Source organism: Phytophthora cinnamomi (assembly GCF_018691715.1).
Source record: "Phytophthora cinnamomi strain GKB4 chromosome Unknown Contig102, whole genome shotgun sequence".
Classification (NCBI taxonomy): Eukaryota; Oomycota; class Peronosporomycetes; order Peronosporales; family Peronosporaceae; genus Phytophthora; species Phytophthora cinnamomi.
The window spans coordinates 590,601-605,647 of NW_027151035.1; the positions used below are offsets into that span (position 1 = coordinate 590,601).

At 52.8% G+C, this 15,047-nt stretch overlaps 8 protein-coding genes across 8 annotated transcripts; 6 read left to right on the forward strand and 2 right to left on the reverse strand.

Annotated features, from left to right (window-relative positions):
• Nucleotides 1-168: 168 nt before the first annotated feature.
• IUM83_07956 (proteasome assembly chaperone 4-like) lies at nucleotides 169-721 on the forward strand (the record flags this gene model as incomplete). Its single annotated transcript, XM_067932298.1, has 3 exons — nucleotides 169-175; nucleotides 242-407; nucleotides 490-721. 3 exons carry the CDS (start codon nucleotides 169-171, stop codon nucleotides 719-721), a joined length of 405 nt encoding a protein of 134 aa, XP_067782990.1.
• Nucleotides 722-1,451: 730 nt separating this feature from the next.
• Nucleotides 1,452-2,241, reverse strand: IUM83_07957 (uncharacterized protein; the record flags this gene model as incomplete). The annotated part of the gene is made up of 5 exons (XM_067932299.1): nucleotides 1,452-1,500; nucleotides 1,573-1,638; nucleotides 1,716-1,836; nucleotides 1,911-2,068; nucleotides 2,147-2,241. The coding sequence occupies 5 exons, from the start codon at nucleotides 2,239-2,241 to the stop codon at nucleotides 1,452-1,454; spliced, it is 489 nt and encodes a 162-aa protein (XP_067782936.1).
• Nucleotides 2,242-3,080: 839 nt separating this feature from the next.
• IUM83_07958 (uncharacterized protein) lies at nucleotides 3,081-3,776 on the forward strand (the record flags this gene model as incomplete). Its single annotated transcript, XM_067932300.1, has 4 exons — nucleotides 3,081-3,205; nucleotides 3,279-3,436; nucleotides 3,510-3,630; nucleotides 3,707-3,776. 4 exons carry the CDS (start codon nucleotides 3,081-3,083, stop codon nucleotides 3,774-3,776), a joined length of 474 nt encoding a protein of 157 aa, XP_067783027.1.
• Nucleotides 3,777-4,204: 428 nt separating this feature from the next.
• IUM83_07959 (uncharacterized protein) lies at nucleotides 4,205-4,992 on the forward strand (the record flags this gene model as incomplete). The annotated part of the gene is made up of 4 exons (XM_067932301.1): nucleotides 4,205-4,434; nucleotides 4,506-4,663; nucleotides 4,737-4,857; nucleotides 4,941-4,992. The coding sequence occupies 4 exons, from the start codon at nucleotides 4,205-4,207 to the stop codon at nucleotides 4,990-4,992; spliced, it is 561 nt and encodes a 186-aa protein (XP_067782976.1).
• A 611-nt stretch (nucleotides 4,993-5,603) lies between these two features.
• On the forward strand, nucleotides 5,604-6,466 carry IUM83_07960 (uncharacterized protein; the record flags this gene model as incomplete). Its single annotated transcript, XM_067932302.1, has 5 exons — nucleotides 5,604-5,764; nucleotides 5,850-6,007; nucleotides 6,076-6,196; nucleotides 6,275-6,340; nucleotides 6,427-6,466. 5 exons carry the CDS (start codon nucleotides 5,604-5,606, stop codon nucleotides 6,464-6,466), a joined length of 546 nt encoding a protein of 181 aa, XP_067783120.1.
• Nucleotides 6,467-7,425: 959 nt separating this feature from the next.
• Nucleotides 7,426-8,698, forward strand: IUM83_07961 (uncharacterized protein; the record flags this gene model as incomplete). Its single annotated transcript, XM_067932303.1, has 5 exons — nucleotides 7,426-7,517; nucleotides 7,628-7,779; nucleotides 7,872-7,986; nucleotides 8,060-8,134; nucleotides 8,227-8,698. The coding sequence occupies 5 exons, from the start codon at nucleotides 7,426-7,428 to the stop codon at nucleotides 8,696-8,698; spliced, it is 906 nt and encodes a 301-aa protein (XP_067783121.1).
• Nucleotides 8,699-8,842: 144 nt separating this feature from the next.
• Nucleotides 8,843-9,616, forward strand: IUM83_07962 (RNA-binding region-containing protein (RNP-1); the record flags this gene model as incomplete). Its single annotated transcript, XM_067932304.1, has 1 exon — nucleotides 8,843-9,616. The coding sequence occupies one exon, from the start codon at nucleotides 8,843-8,845 to the stop codon at nucleotides 9,614-9,616; it is 774 nt and encodes a 257-aa protein (XP_067782899.1).
• A 1,144-nt stretch (nucleotides 9,617-10,760) lies between these two features.
• IUM83_07963 (putative structural maintenance of chromosomes protein) lies at nucleotides 10,761-14,799 on the reverse strand (the record flags this gene model as incomplete). The annotated part of the gene is made up of 4 exons (XM_067932305.1): nucleotides 10,761-11,999; nucleotides 12,078-13,895; nucleotides 13,984-14,037; nucleotides 14,116-14,799. The coding sequence occupies 4 exons, from the start codon at nucleotides 14,797-14,799 to the stop codon at nucleotides 10,761-10,763; spliced, it is 3,795 nt and encodes a 1,264-aa protein (XP_067783175.1).
• Nucleotides 14,800-15,047: the final 248 nt, after the last annotated feature.

Consider the following 15,047-nt stretch of genomic DNA (forward strand, 5'->3'; position numbering starts at 1 on the left):
GGGCTGTTGCTGGTCGCGCTAAATATGAAACTGGATGTCGGGACGTTGACACCGGATTACTATTATATTTTACGGCGGATTACGCGGGCCGCGGTATTGGTGGGCCAGTTTACCGTGATGCGAGGCCCAATCAGCAGCCGAGTTATTTAGCTGTTGGAAAAGAAGAAGATGGCGGGTGCGTGGATAAAGAATGGGAGGTTTTATCTCGTTGTTTTATTTATTGATTGACGACGCGGCGCAGCGGCTATTGACGAGGGGCTGCAGCGGCTGCAGCTGGCGGACGAGGGCCTGCGCGTGATCGAGCTGCCGGGCGCGCTGCTGGACCAGCGCTACCTGGTGCAGATCTGGCTGCTGCGCAACTGCGTCTTCGTCTGGATGGGCTCGGCGGCCGACAAGCCGCGGCTCGGGTGCGTGCGCTGCTTGCAGCAACTTATTATTATTGTTCTTATTATTATCTTATTATTCTGATATCTTATATTGGGTGGGCAGGTCGCTGTCGACGGCCATCGCCACGCGCTACAGCCCCATGCCGCTCATCACGTCGGTGGTGGGCGCGCCCGAGATGGAGGAGCAGCAGATCGCACAGAGACTCGCGCGCCGCACGGGCCGCCAGTGCTTCGTGTCGTGCCAGCTGCCCGACCACGTGCCCGAGCTCTTCGCCTACGTGGAGAAGCAGATCACCAAGCGACTCGCGGACGAGGGCGTCGTGCTCAGCAAGTGACTGGCGTGGAGACCTACCTAAGTAGATAGGGGCAGTGGACGAGAGGGTACATGCAACCTGGACTTGAAGTTTACGGGTGCACGTGCTGCATTTAAAAAAAAATGTTACGGTGTTCTGCTGGTCGGAGCTGCACCGAAAACACGGATAGGATGGAAACATGTACGTAGCTCGATTCACGACAGCCAATCCGTATTGCTTTTTATAATGTCATAGAGATGACACTTCCGATTAGTCTCACGAAAGGAAGATCTCGAAATCGGGATGTGAGCTGGCTAACGCGCGAACAGAGAAACCGTTTCTTGGTCTTCACGGCACAACAAGAAAACGACAAACTGGACAAGCTTGAGATATAGTTGAACGAGGAGGAGTGCAGCGTACTGTACCTGCGCGACCCTGAATCTTCAGGCGAGAGCCGGCGCGTCCGACTCCCACAACACTTCATCGCACATTGAGGTTGTTGAGGAAGCTGAAACACACAATATCTCATTGTTTTTGGTCGAGTCGCGCAACCAAAGTGCTCAAAGGCTTACCACGCGAATACCATAGAAATGTTGTCAAGATTGTCTCTTGATTTCATTGCTAGGAAAATGGAGGAGAAAGCACACACTAAGAAAGGCAAAGCTACGTGTATGGTCTTGAGTTCTGGACTAGCCAGAATACGATTCGCATTGCTAAGCTGGTCCACATCATGCTTGCAATTTTTTGTTGTTGTCCATCGTTAGCTCAGGCTTTACTTGTCCTTGGAGCTTTCCGGTGCCGCCTTCTCCTGCTTCCAGTCACTAACATCAAATCGAGAATGTCAAACTGTTGCTGCGTTTCAGTGAGTTTAGACACTAAATCACTCAACAAACCTGGCAAGCTCCGCTTCCTTGAGCAGCTTCTGCGCGTAAGGGTTGGACGGGAGCTTTGTACGGAGACTACTCGTACAATACAGACAAGAAATCAACAGACAGCTCATAACTACTCAAGTGGAAAGTACTCAGGACACCCATACATTTCTCTCGCCTCGGCTGCGTGGGGGGATTTGTCGTCCGGCAGCTTGATCATCTCCTTGACCATTTTAAGGCGAATGCGACTCGCGCGCATTGACATCCAAGCTCCGAGTAGGCCACCCACTGAAAAAAAAATGTGTCCACTCAATGTCAAGGCCCATCGAGACTGAATGTGCTGTTGAGCCGATGAAACGCACCGATCACCCCGGTGACTCCGAATGCCGTGCCTAGCGCCGCAATCTTCCACACACCAGCCATCGCCAATGCTCCAAGCAGACCGCCGATGGCAGCACGACGTGCACCTTTCTTCCTGTACTTCATGAAAACCTCCCTCTCCGCAGGCGTAATGTCTTTCCTGCTCAATGTGTAAGCAAACGAGATTGAGCAACACAAACTTTGGAGGGGTGGTAAGCGAGAACCATAAAACACCTACATCCAGCTTCGACGGCATCCAAATCGCCCGAAACCTTTCTTCGCCAACTCGGAGCGCAGCGTGTAAATGACTTCGTATTGGTCGGAAGTCATCATCGTGCTTGTTTTTGACAGTGTTGTTGTGTTTTAGTGACTGTGTGCTCGGGGTCTGGAAAGTTGAAAAGTGAGTGGATAAATCGTGATCGCTGTGGTCGGACTTTAACGGCTGGTTCTGCAACCATTCTTGCTGGTTACGAATGAATGTTCAACCTACAGGTCGGAAGTGGGTAAAGTGCGTGGTAAGAAAACTGCACTCCACACTAGCAAAGAAATGCTGGTGGACGGTGGAGAGGAATACAGTATGCACTTCTCATGTCTCCAGTCCCGATCAAAGCCAGGTAACCCTCAAGGTAAATATCGTACGTCGAATTCATCGGTGACGGTGCTAAAGCGCCCCCCACCCATGCAACACTTGCACTTGCAGCTTGGACCATCTGCTATGCTGTAGCGACTCCAAACGGAACTCGTATTCTCTATTGAAGTTATTCGGCTCACACTGCGTTATGACCATGTTCTTTACTTTAGTAATGTATATCCGCGATGTGGGGTTTTAGGCTCAGACTGGAAATTCTTGTAAAAAAAACGCTTCAGAGACGCCTTGACATCTACATGCGCGCAACGTATGAGAATGCTATACGACTCGTACTAATACAATACGAGATAATGCACAACGAGCCAAGCACAACACTGAAAAACACGCTTCAACACGCCATGTGCCATCGCAGATGGTTACATTCACTCCTACCTTCAGGTGCCATCCACGAGTATCTACCAACAAACATTCTGTTGCACGCCTTGCCGCAACTGAAACAGACGAAGGTCTGGTGTGGAGCTGGTGTCGAGCTGGTGCACTCACAATTCAATTCTTCAGCAACCAAGATCCTCCATCCAGCACGATGACGTTCTGCATGTCCTCCGAGCAGTACGAAGTCATGTACACGTTGCGCTCCGAGCTCTTCGGAAAGCAGGGGAATTCTAGTCCTGACCGTTTCGCTGGTCGAGGTTTCGGCCGTACCTGGATGTACGTGTTACGCATAACACGAGAAACCATCATTTGATCGATCAATGCTGTTATACTTACCTTGCTTGTGTAGGATGGAGGCCACACCAGCGGAGAGGGACGTCTTGATGAAATACCGAGGGAAGGGCACGCAACGTGCCGCCGTCGGCGGACTTGTCGGCGCGACTGCGATGGCTGGCGCGTGGAAGGTGGCGAAGTTGGGCAGAGCTATGGGTGTCACGGGCATGATCGGTGAGTGTTCCTACTTTTCGTCGACAGACCGGCTGACAAGGTCCTGAGATTGTAACTTGTTGTGTTTGTGCAGTTGGTGGTGTGATCGGTGCAGGGGTGTCGATGCGCACTAGCGGAATCCGCGGGGAGGTGATATCTGAAATGCTCAAGCTTCCTGAAGACAAGTCGCCCCACGCGGCTCAGGCACGAGAAATGTAAGTTGATGCTTGATACAGATACTGTGCGGAGGCTAGGTATCTGACGTCCTTCCGTTCGCCTATGATCCTGTAGTCTTGCCACGAAGTTGCAACATAACTCATACGCGCAAGAGCTGCTTCAGCAGTCCGGCTTTGCCAAGTAGCTTTGGAGGAGAGGTGGGTAAGGCGACCGAAGCTTGAAGATACTTCGATGACGTAGATCTCGCGATGAAAAAGAAGGAAACAAAACACTTCATACACTTACACAAATGCACGTACTAGCCACATTACTGGCTAATTGTATCATCTGCTTAATAGTTTTCTAATAATTATTGAAGCCCTCCCCGGATGAGAAAGATTCACAGACGATATAATTGCCACAATCACATTGCTTCATTTTCCAATAAATACAGTCCTTTAACTTTTCCTGCACATCGTATCGCATGTAAACAGTTGCCAGTGTACGCGGGAATCAACACCGAATGGAGTCAACACGTTGACGCCCTGAACAAACATTCGCAGAGCGCTGCATCGATAGCCTTTGTGATCACAACTCAATCTGCAAACGCATTGCGAAGCAAGCCTACCGGAGATGATGTCGTCCGAGGAATACGAGGTCCTGTACACGCTCCGCTCCGAACTCGCCAAGAAGGGAATTAATCCAGGCGTTTTCGGCCTCGGAGGCTGCAGTGCCCCTGGCCCTTGGGGCTTTGGCGGACCTGCACACTTCGGCCCGTGGGGCTTTGGCGGATCCGCACATTTCGGCCCGTGGGGATGCAGCGGATCAGGTCCCTTTGGCCCAGGCTCCCGCCATGGCTGGATGTGCGTGCTGGCGCAACTTGTAATTGCTGTCTTCCGTCACTTAGCCTAGATTTTTTTTGCTTTGTGCGTAGGAAAGATATCACCCCGGCGGAAATGGGCGTACTCATGAAGTACAGGGGGAAGGGTAGACAGAGAGCTGTAGTCGGAGGAATCGTAGGGGCTTCGGCAATGGTTGGCGTCTGGAAAGTGGCTGCGTTGGGAGGCTTCATGGGTGTCGCTGGAGTGATCAGTACGCCATCTTGCTGTCGCGTTTTGGCAGGACGGAGACACTGACAAGTGCGATTCTTGCTCCCTTCCTGCAGTGGGTGGTGCGATCGGTGCCAGGGTGTCCGTGCGCACAAGCGGGATTCGTCAAGAAATGTTCACCGAGATGTTAAAGCTGCCGAGCGAGAGATCACCACGCGCCGCTCACGCGAGAGATATGTACGTTGTGGAGTTTGGGAGCTATGGATATCGCAACGTAGTTGCTGACCTCGCTATTTGGTGGACTCGATTTTTTCGTACAGAATCCGGCAGAAGTTGCCGCATAATGCCTTTGCGCAGGAGCTGCTGAAGTAACCGACCGGGTAGGCTGTGGGCAAAACGTTTGCCATCGCGAGCACGAAAAATTCTAAGTACAGGAACGCGTTGAGTAGGCCGGACTCGCTTGACTAGTACGAATAACTCCACAGCGCAGCATCAGAGGAGGATAGTTTCGAGGGAAATGCAACAAGAATTGATGATACTTACATACACTTTTCGTTTGCACCTAGTGGTGTGTTCAAACAATTGCTGCTTGCCTACCTGCAGCTGAATGGCGGATGGATACGGCTGTGCGTGGGCATGTCGTTGCATATTCATTCTGACACTTCGGCATCAACACGAACGTTAGACATGGCTAACCGCAGCCATAACGGACAGCACAGGATCCTGCTAGGAGTCATGGGATCCTGCTAGGAGTCGCTGTGCCAGAGGTCGCAGTGCTACGGACGACCATTGCAGGAGCTGTTGGCAGCACCTTTGATTCAAACTTTGAATTTCAAAGGTGTCAAAGTTTGATTGCAGCACTATCGATATCAAGAACAGCGCAAAAGACACGTTTACTCCAGCGTTGGACTATCGGAGCGGTCTCCTTGCTCACAATTCAATTCTCCATCCCACGAGCACAACAAGCTCCAACGCAAGCAGACATGATGCCTTTTATGTCCTCCGAGCAGCACGAAGTCATGCACACCATGCGAGCCGAGATGTCCGGCAAGAAGGACGACTCCGCCCCCCAGCGCTTCGGTCCTCCTCGTGACTTCGGGCCATGGGGTTTCGGACCTCGAGGATTCGGCGCTGCGCCTTGGCTGTAAGTACATATCGTCGTGCTGTTGACGGCTCACTGTCAGGAACAGACTGTCACTAACTGTTGCTACTAACTTTTCGTCGAGTAGGAAAGACATCACCCCGGCCGAGCGAGATGTCTTCGTGAAGTACCGCGAGAAAGGGACGCGTCGTGCCGCGCTCGGTGGCCTCTTGGGAACGACAGTCATGGCAGGCGTGTGGAAGGCCGCTGCTCTTGGAAGGACTATGGGCGTCGTGGGGGTGCTCGGTTCGTTCAAGTTTTCATCGATGGATGAGTGAGCATTTCGCTCCAACAGCTAGCTTGTTGTGTTTCAGTGGGCGGTGCGATTGGGGCCAGTGCGTCGGTGCGTTCGAGCAACATCCGCCACGAGTTATTCACGGAGCTACTACAACTCCCAAGCGACAAGGCCCCGCACGCTGCGAAAGCGAGAGAGATGTGCGTGGGGACGACTCGAATTACCCAAGTTGAGATGTGTGAAAACTTATGCCGTCAATGACCGTGATTGCTTCACAGCCTCCAGACCAAGCTGGCGCATAATGCCTACGCGCAGGAACTGCTCCGAGGTGCGGGAATCCCAATGTACGCACAGTACTATACCGTGTTCATGATCTGCATTAGTGTACTTGACGTAGAGCTAACTTGCCTGGTGGTTACTTTCTTTGCAGTGGTTTGGAAAAGAAGGAGGACAACCTCAAAGCCAAGTGACGGGCCCTGCGACACAACCTTTTCATCACCGGGTGCTGGGTGTGGCCACACTTCGATCGTACTGGCAACGGATGATCTTACTCACACAATACATTCAAACACTTTATTTTTCGAAAGTGATTGATCCATCATTATTCACGTTTCCGAGGCGGTTCCGAATCCCTGAGCGACTAATTTACGCCCTGTCGGGCATCTCTGCGCTGCCACTCGATCCCGAAAAATGCCGAGACATCAAAATTTGGGTCACGAGGAGCGACTTCTTCCAGACGATGGAAGATGTTGCAGGGAGGAATTTCCAGAAGTCAGTACCTGTGATAAGTACTGAGATTTAGTCAGATGATAGGATTGCCCCGCTAGTGGATCCAGACTTGGATGCCTCTGGTTATATTATATAGTTTTTCCACTGTGCTCGTGACCACAATGAGGAGATCGCGATGAAAATACGCCAAGTTCGACCCTGTTCGCAAGCCGTTACAGCTTGAATCGTTCCCACGATTACGATTGCGTCCACTGTAGGTTACGGGTTTCGAAGCGCTGTACTCGCTGCCATTCGCAAGATACACGAGGGTTCGTAACAGAGCTGGATTATGTTTTATTTACTGCGAGGAGTGGCTTGTCACCGATCAACCTGCGTTTAATAATATATTTAACACCAACAAGCATCGACAGGTGCTGATCCGGATCATTCCACTCAGATATAGTGTCCTGCATCGTTTCCGGCATCCCTGATTCCCGGAACATACCCCAAATGCGCAGCATAGCAGCGTCCCTATGGAGGTCGGAAAATATGCTCAGAGCTGTGTTACCCAAGCCATCGATCCTCATCAGCCAGCAAGAGAAGTCGTCTGCAAGTTGAAGTGCTCTTCGGTCTCCTATTGGTCCAAATCAATCACTCCTTTCATCCAATCCCCATTCCCCGTTCTATTAGCCCCACATTCCCTTACAAACTCCCGAGCGCTATGACGTCCTTCGGCACTGTGCCCGTGGACGACGCTATCCGCACGCTGAGCGTGGAGATGTCCAAGGACAAGGACGCGTCCTTCATCGGCAAGTACGTGGCATCAATTCTTCACCTAAAACAACGCGGATACCGCTTAAAACCCACCATAAAGCTAAATCCTACCAACAGTAAAAATTAAGATTAACCTAAATTATCCGCAGGACCGAGGCGGAGATGGAAATCCTGGCCCACTACGCGGCCACAGGCAAGCGCCGCGCCGCCATGGGCGCCGTCTTCGGCTCGTCGGTCATGGCTGGACTGTGGAAGATTTCCAAGAACCAGAAGAAAGTGGCGGGCGCCTTTGCCATGATGTGTGAGTTATCATCTCGAAACAATCTTTTTTTGAACCTAAAAAACTTTTTTCACTAAGTTTTTTTTTTTCATGATGTTGTTGGGTTTGTGTAGCTGGAGGCCTGTTTGGAGCCTCGTACGGCATCATCAGCATCCGCCGGGACCTCTTCTCGGACCTGCTGATGCTACCGTCGGACAAGTCGCCGTTCGCGGCCAGGGCCAGGAACATGTGGGAGTTTTTGCTGCTGCGAAACTAGCGCAGTTGGATAAAACTCTCACTTTTTTTGCTGTTGTTGTGTTAGTTTAATGAACAAGATCCCGGACAACCCGTTCGTGCAGGAGCTTCACGACAAGTTCAAGCATTCGGCGGCGTCTACGTGAGTTAATTTCTCCTGGTAAGAGGGTGCTTCAACTACGTCAGTGCTGACGTATTTGCTCTCTCTCTCTGTGTCTGTGTCTGCGGGTGAAGGGACTCATGGAATGAGGAGGCTGCGGAGCCGGGGAGCTTCGCGTCCAAACCGACGGCAAAACTTCCTCCTGCGCCCCGCCGCTCCGACAACGGCATCGCCAGCAGCATCCCGCCGATCACGGGTCTAGACACGCTGCGTGACAAGAAAGAATCCAAGGACTGGCAACGTGACGACCACGATCAGGAGGCTTTCGGAGAGCCCAACGATAGTGGAACTCGCTCGCCATTTTTCTTCGGCGCGAAGCCTCCTACGGCTGAGGATGCTTCCGAGTTTGGAGACCGTGATGCGCCTATTTCTCGTGACCCATACGCGAACTACTCGCGGGATTCACGTCGCCCAGGGTCCGATAAGAATCTGCCGCCTCTCCGCCACGATGAGGACGACTATTTCTTCGGAGTACCCAGTGATGCCCCAGCAAAGGCCACAACCTGGGAAGAGATCCGTCGCCGCGCTGCCGAACAGCGGAAGTGAGCAGTGGACTACCGTAGCAACTGCAAAATCAGCAAAAATGGAGTGCCGTGAAGCAGTGCTTGGGAGGCGACTGAAATTGGATCCGCTTTTCAAGCGCCGACTGTTCAGTATTTTGTTAGTGTGTGTGTTCCTAGGACGACCAGGATGCAACCAGCGAGCACCAGCGACGAAAAGCCTAAGACCCATGAGAATCTGAAGCCGTACATGTCTGGTGTGCAGAAGCAGAAGGAAGGTGGGCAGCAAGCTTCTAGCTCGGTTGTGAGGTTCTCCAGCACGAAGGCGCTGTCGTATGAGGGATTACTATCTGAAGAGGAGCTTGTCGTGCTGAGAGCAATCGTCGCTCGAGAAGCTGGGATGGATGAGCTGTTGAGCTGCTGCTGTGCCTTTGAGGAGGACCGAAGTGTTGAGTTGCTTGAGGCTCTAATTCGTGTTCGAGAGCTGTCTCTTGCGACGGTGGATGCTGTCGCAGGGTGGCGACGACGCATGATCCAAATTCAACCATTTCTGTGGCGAGACCTGAACTACGTGTTGAAGATGACCTGTGACCTCGACTTCGTGAGCAAGAGCCAGCTCGCCACTGCTGCGATGGATGGAGTACGTTTGCCTCGTCGAAATCCGTTCTCAACGATCGGAGGACTGGACAACAGCATGCGCATCTTCTGGGCGATTGAAATGCCCGAAGAAGATGACTTGTCCGTGCTGTTGGACTCGGCGTCGTTCGCACCCAGCCAGGTCACCGTCGACCTTCCGTCCAAGATTCGTCTTGCTGAGTGTTTCTTGCTCTACGAAGAGAAGCGCTATGGTAAGTTTTCAAGGGTGCAAGCTGCTGCAGACCACCGATTGAAGGAGTTGGTGCAGGGGGAAGCTGAGTACTCGTCCAAAGCGCGCTTTGGTGCTGTGACAGCGCCTGGAGAATAGCGAAACTACTAGTACAAGGAGTATACGTACAAGAAACCTGCCAATAAATAATTTTAAGCCTTTTATTATTGTACTCGTGGAACATCGATGATAACTTACTACTTCTGTAGTAGTTGCCGTCAATCCGAAATCCGGAGCAGTGGAAGTACTTCCAGCTGGCCGAAGGGGCCAGTCGCTAGGGGTTGAAGGTGTACATTTGAAAGTTCCTGTGGGTACTGTTGTGGGCGACTTCTGCGAAGTGCTCGCGACCCGCAAAACTCTTTTGCCCGTAAACGGACGCTTCGGCCATTGAAGTATCCGAACTGCGAGACGGTGGAGGCTGTGGGTATGAATGAAAGTTTTGGTGAGTACGGAGTGGATGAAGATGATTCTCTCTCTCATCGTGAAAGTGCCCACGATCAGGTTCCAGCTAACGGAAGCCAACGCACCGTTGCAGCTTGGGTCTCGTTCACCAAAGATATTCCAGTGCGGGGTCTACGGAATACAGTCTTCTCTGCGTTTCGACCCATTCTCCCCAATCTGGTGGCAAGTCAATTGGTGGTTTACGAGAGCCACGCGGCGTGTGGCACGAACGTTCATCTGGAGAGCTTAACTTGCTTGGTCAAACAGAGATGACAGCGCGTGTGCCCCGACTGTCGCAGCTTGCACAAGTCGACTTTCGTCCTGCCGGACCATCGCCTGGTGCAGCAGAAGGTAGCATTTTGTCCTGGTTGCCAGGCTACTGCGCTCAACGCGAAGGCCATCAAAGTAGCTCGCGACGAGCTGAACAGTGGGTGGTGGTCGTTGTACGAGTCGAAGTACGCGCAACACGTTTCTTTTTCTTTTGATCGCGACAATATCTGTCGTGAGACTTTGATAACTGAATTGAATTTACGCAGTTGCTTTGCTTGCAAACATCGACTGAAATTCACCTTATTGCTCGCGAGGAATCTAAGCATCGAGCACTCTGCCATCCAAATTCAAAACGTCACGGTAAGTTGCCAAACTGTTGCAGATCATCACTGCAAGATTGAGAGGGACCATAAAATAACTTCACTATCAATTAAAGCCGCAACAGCGACTAACAGATTATCCCTTGCGGTTCCTGCAAAAATAATAAGTTGGACCTCGGTCCACTCGGCACCACTGCCCCAGCGAAATCGAACTAATCGAACTTGGTCAGATCCAGCGTCATCGACTTGGACTGTTGCAACGTGATATCCTTGCAAATGCCGACGAGCGCATCCGCCTTCTCGTAGAACGAGTCCTTCAACGAGATCACAACACACTGAAAGTCGCAGTTGGCGATATATGTCGATACCTTGTTGACGTTCACGTTGTCCAATGCGGCATCCACTTCATCAAGCACGAAAAATGGAGAAGGCCGGTAGTTGTGAATTGCGAAGAGTAGAGCTAGTGCTGCAACGGTCTTCTCTCCACCGGACAATTGCTCCATCTCCCGGAAGCGCTTCATCGGTGGCATGGCGCTGTACTTCATTCCGCCGAGGTAAGGCTCTTCGGAATTCTCCAGGTTCAAATATGCCGTACCTCCAAGAGGGTGCTTGGAGCTCTTGGTAAGCTGCTTGTACGTCGAATCGATCACTCCCGAGATGTGGTTGAACGCCTCCATGAAGCGATCGAAGCGAGCCTGTTTAACTTCCTCGAACTTCGTCGCAGTTTCAAACGACTTGTGCTTAATACGATCCAGCTCCTCCTCTTCTTTTCCAATCCGGCTCTGGATCACATCAAATTTGTCCAGAGCTCGCATGTTCGGCCGCATGTGTTCCAGCTCGGTGAGCAGTGCACCGATTTGCTTTTCGTACTTCGCGTTGATCTCATCAAACTCCTTATCGTCCACCACCACGTGAGCATCAGGAAGCGAGGAGAAATCAACTTCTTGATTTGCTGCGTCGTCCCCTACTAGCAGATTCGAACCCCCAAGGTTGTCTTGACCATTTGAGCTGCTTGCGTTTGATGGAATGCTGGCCTCACTAACGTCTTCCATCTCGACATCATCAGTGCCATTAGAGGACTGATGAGGAATAGTTGGCAGTGTGACCTGATCCAATGACGCCCGCTTGAAAATTTCAGTCTTGTGATCTTTGAGGCGCTCCAGTACGGCCTCTTCGGAAGCAATTCTCCGTTGAATCTTACCCTTCCGCTCCTCGTACTTGGACTTCTTGCTGCCGATCTCTCGAAGCTCTTTCTCGAGTTCCTCCACTTTTGCAGACAGGTTTTTGCGTAGCTGTTCTTGTTCCTTCCTTTCTTTCTGCAAAACTGCCACTCGTTTCATCAGACCGGCTTCCTCCTCAGTTAATTTCTTCAGATGTTCTGCTTCCCGAGATGCCCGTTCCTTTGCGTCGAGCATTGGCTGGTTGAAGTCCTGCGACTGCAGGTACTCGATCTGGCAAGAACAATACAACCATACTGGATTAGAGCTGTACTAGATCTACAACAGCACACTGAATCACCAGCTAGTTACCTGTGCACGTAGTTTCGCTTCGTGCTCCGTGATTTTGCGTCGCATCTCGATTGCCTTTTGGTGCCGCTTCAATACTTTCTCTTCGTAGACTCGGATGCTTTCAACGCCCACTGCCTCGCTGAAATCAGCAAACATCTCATCTTCTACTCCGTGGATTTGCTCTTGCAGTGCTGCAATGGTGCCCTTACGAGAGCTGGCCGCTGCTTCAAACTTGTGAAGCTCAGGCTCGGTGCTCTTGAACATTCGCTTCTTGGCCTCGTCAATCCGCGCTTGGATCTTTGGTTTCTTAGTTTCGGTGATCACGAGGTCGGCCTTGGCATGACTCAGTCGGCTCTTCAACCCCTCCACTTGCGTCCGCAGTGACTGCATTTTTGCGTAAGAAGCACCATGCCGCTCCATTGCACGGATTGTATCAATGAGACCATCTTTTTGTTGCTGCAAAGCCTCGACCTCCTTCTCATCCCACCGACCTGCCCGACGCACGTCATTCTGGGTTCTACCTCCAGTCATACTTCCGTTCTTGCTCACAACCATTCCGTCCAACGTCACCGCCTTCACCTTCTCGTTCTGGCGGAAGCATAGGTCCCGAGCAATGTCAATGGAGTCGCACACGACAGTGTCGCCAACTGCATAATGGAGCGCCGGTTCAATCTCAGCGTCGCACTCAATCACGTCAACGACCATCTTGATGTTGTTGCCGAGACCACGGAAACGCTCATTGATCGGCTTCACACGAATTTTGTCTAGAGGAATAAACTGTGCACTACCCGCACGGGAGTCACGGAGGTACTGAATGCAGTCTTGACCTGTCCTGTAGTCTGTCACCACAATTGCATCCATGTGCTTTCCAGTTGCCACGGTCACAGCCATGTTGTACTTGCGTTGGATCGGCTTGCACAGATCTACAAGGCGGCCACGAACACCAGGGTACAGTCGTTTTAGCGTATCCAACGTCTCTGCTCTGCGCGCTTCCGCCTGTGACTGCCGCTTGTCGTCTTTAAGGTCGCGCAACTTGTTGTTGACTCGGTCCAACTGCTGTGAAAGCTTTTCTTTCTTCTGAGCCTGCCCTCGATTCTCCGCATCAGCATTTTGGATGTTCTTTTCAGCTTCCGCAATGTCTTGCTCCGTTTGGGAAATGACGTGCTGCATGCTGACGATGCGTTCATCGGCCTGCTTCAAGTCCTCCGTCAGCATTTCCACCATCTTGAGGTTTTCCTGGCGGTCTTGAGTGAGAGTCTGTACTTTGTTTTGGTCCGCCTTTTGCTGGCGCAGAATCGACTCCAGTTCGTTCCGCAGCAGGTTTGTCTTTACCTGCACGTCTTCCTTAATGCGATGGTACTCCTCCAAGCGGGTCCCTTCCAAAACCAGCGCAGCCGCCCCGCCTCCTTGGCTAGCATGGCGGCTTTGGTTTGCGTCGAGTTCTGCCTTCGCTCGCTCCAGCTCCTGCAAATCGCTCTTCAATGCGTCCACTTCCGTCGACTTCCCCTCCAGCCGCCCCTTCATCGTCTTCTCCGTGGTCTCCGCTTCCACGATCTTTTTCTGCGAGTACCTGGTCTGCTCTCGCAGCTGAATCACCTGCGGCTGGATGTCCTCCATCTCGTTCTGGAAGTCCTGGATCCGCTCCCGGTTGGCCTTGACCTCGCGCAAGCTCGCGCTGAGCTCCTTCTTCTTGTCCTGGTACACCTTGGCGACGGCGTCCTCCTTGGTCGCGCACGTGGCGCCAGCCTCCTGGTACTGCCTCACCGTCTCCTCGCGCTGCTTGATGTCGTCCTGCACCTGGAACAGCTGCCACAAGTAGTGCTCCACCCGCAGCTCATTCTACAAAAATAAACATAAACAATAAAATAAAATAAATAAAAGCTCCACAGCACCTCTCCTCCACCTCCCAGCAGCACACGCAGCGTACCGCCTCCTGCAGCTTCTGCCGGAACTGCTCCGCCTCCTCCTTCTGCTCCCGCACCTAACAAAAAAAAAAAGTCAACGACCAGTCAGCAAATAATAACAAAAAAAATAAAAAAGAAAGAACTTCCTGCCCTACCATCCTCTTCTCGGCCACGAGGCCCTTCCGCCGCTTGTAGGCGAAGATGGTGTTCTCCTCGGCCGTGTTCTTCTCCTCCAGCAGCCGCTCGTACTCCGCCCGGAGCGCGTCCGACGCCGACACCTGCTCGAACAGCCGCGTGAGCTCCGCGGGGCTCTTGCTGGCCACGCTCTCCACGTCGCCCTGGAACACCAGGAAGTTGCGCGCCTTGACCAGCACGCCGATCTGCTTGAGCTGCGCCTGGTACGCGTCGGCGCTCACGTCGCGCGCGTCCACGCGGTACGAGCCCACGCCCCTGTGCGAGATGAGGCGCGTGAAGCGCACCTCCCTCCGGGCCGGAGCCTGTTGTTGCTGCTGTTGCTGCTGCTGGGCCGCGGCGGAGGCGGACGGGGCCGCCTCGCCGTCCGCCAGCTCGTACACGAGCGTCACAACGGCGGCCCGGGCGTTCGTTGTGTCGCCGTTGCCGTTGCCGTCGCTCGGCGCGCGGTGCACCAGGTCCTTGAGCGCCGTCGAGCGCAGGTGGCGCGAGGGCACGCCCAGCACGAAGGAGATGGCGTCCATGAGGTTGCTCTTGCCGCTGCCGTTGGGCCCCACGACCGCCGTGAAGCGCGCGAACGGGCCCACGACGTGCGCGCCGCCGTACGACTTGAAGTTCTCCAGCTCCAGCCGTGCGATGCGCCCCATCGTCACGAGGTTGCTACAGTGTAGGTTGATGGAGTGCTGCGGGTTGCAGGGCGTTATAGGCTGTGGATTCTGTCGGGTACCTAATCGGTGGCGTTATGCTATGTCGTGAAAACGCGCATGTACTGTTCACACGCGAAGGCCGCGTGGGCGTTCGCTCTCACCCATTAGAAGCTCGATACGCTTTCAAACGATTTACGGAATCCACACGAGAAGAGCTCTTCTCAACTTTGGCGTAGCTCGGACGTAAA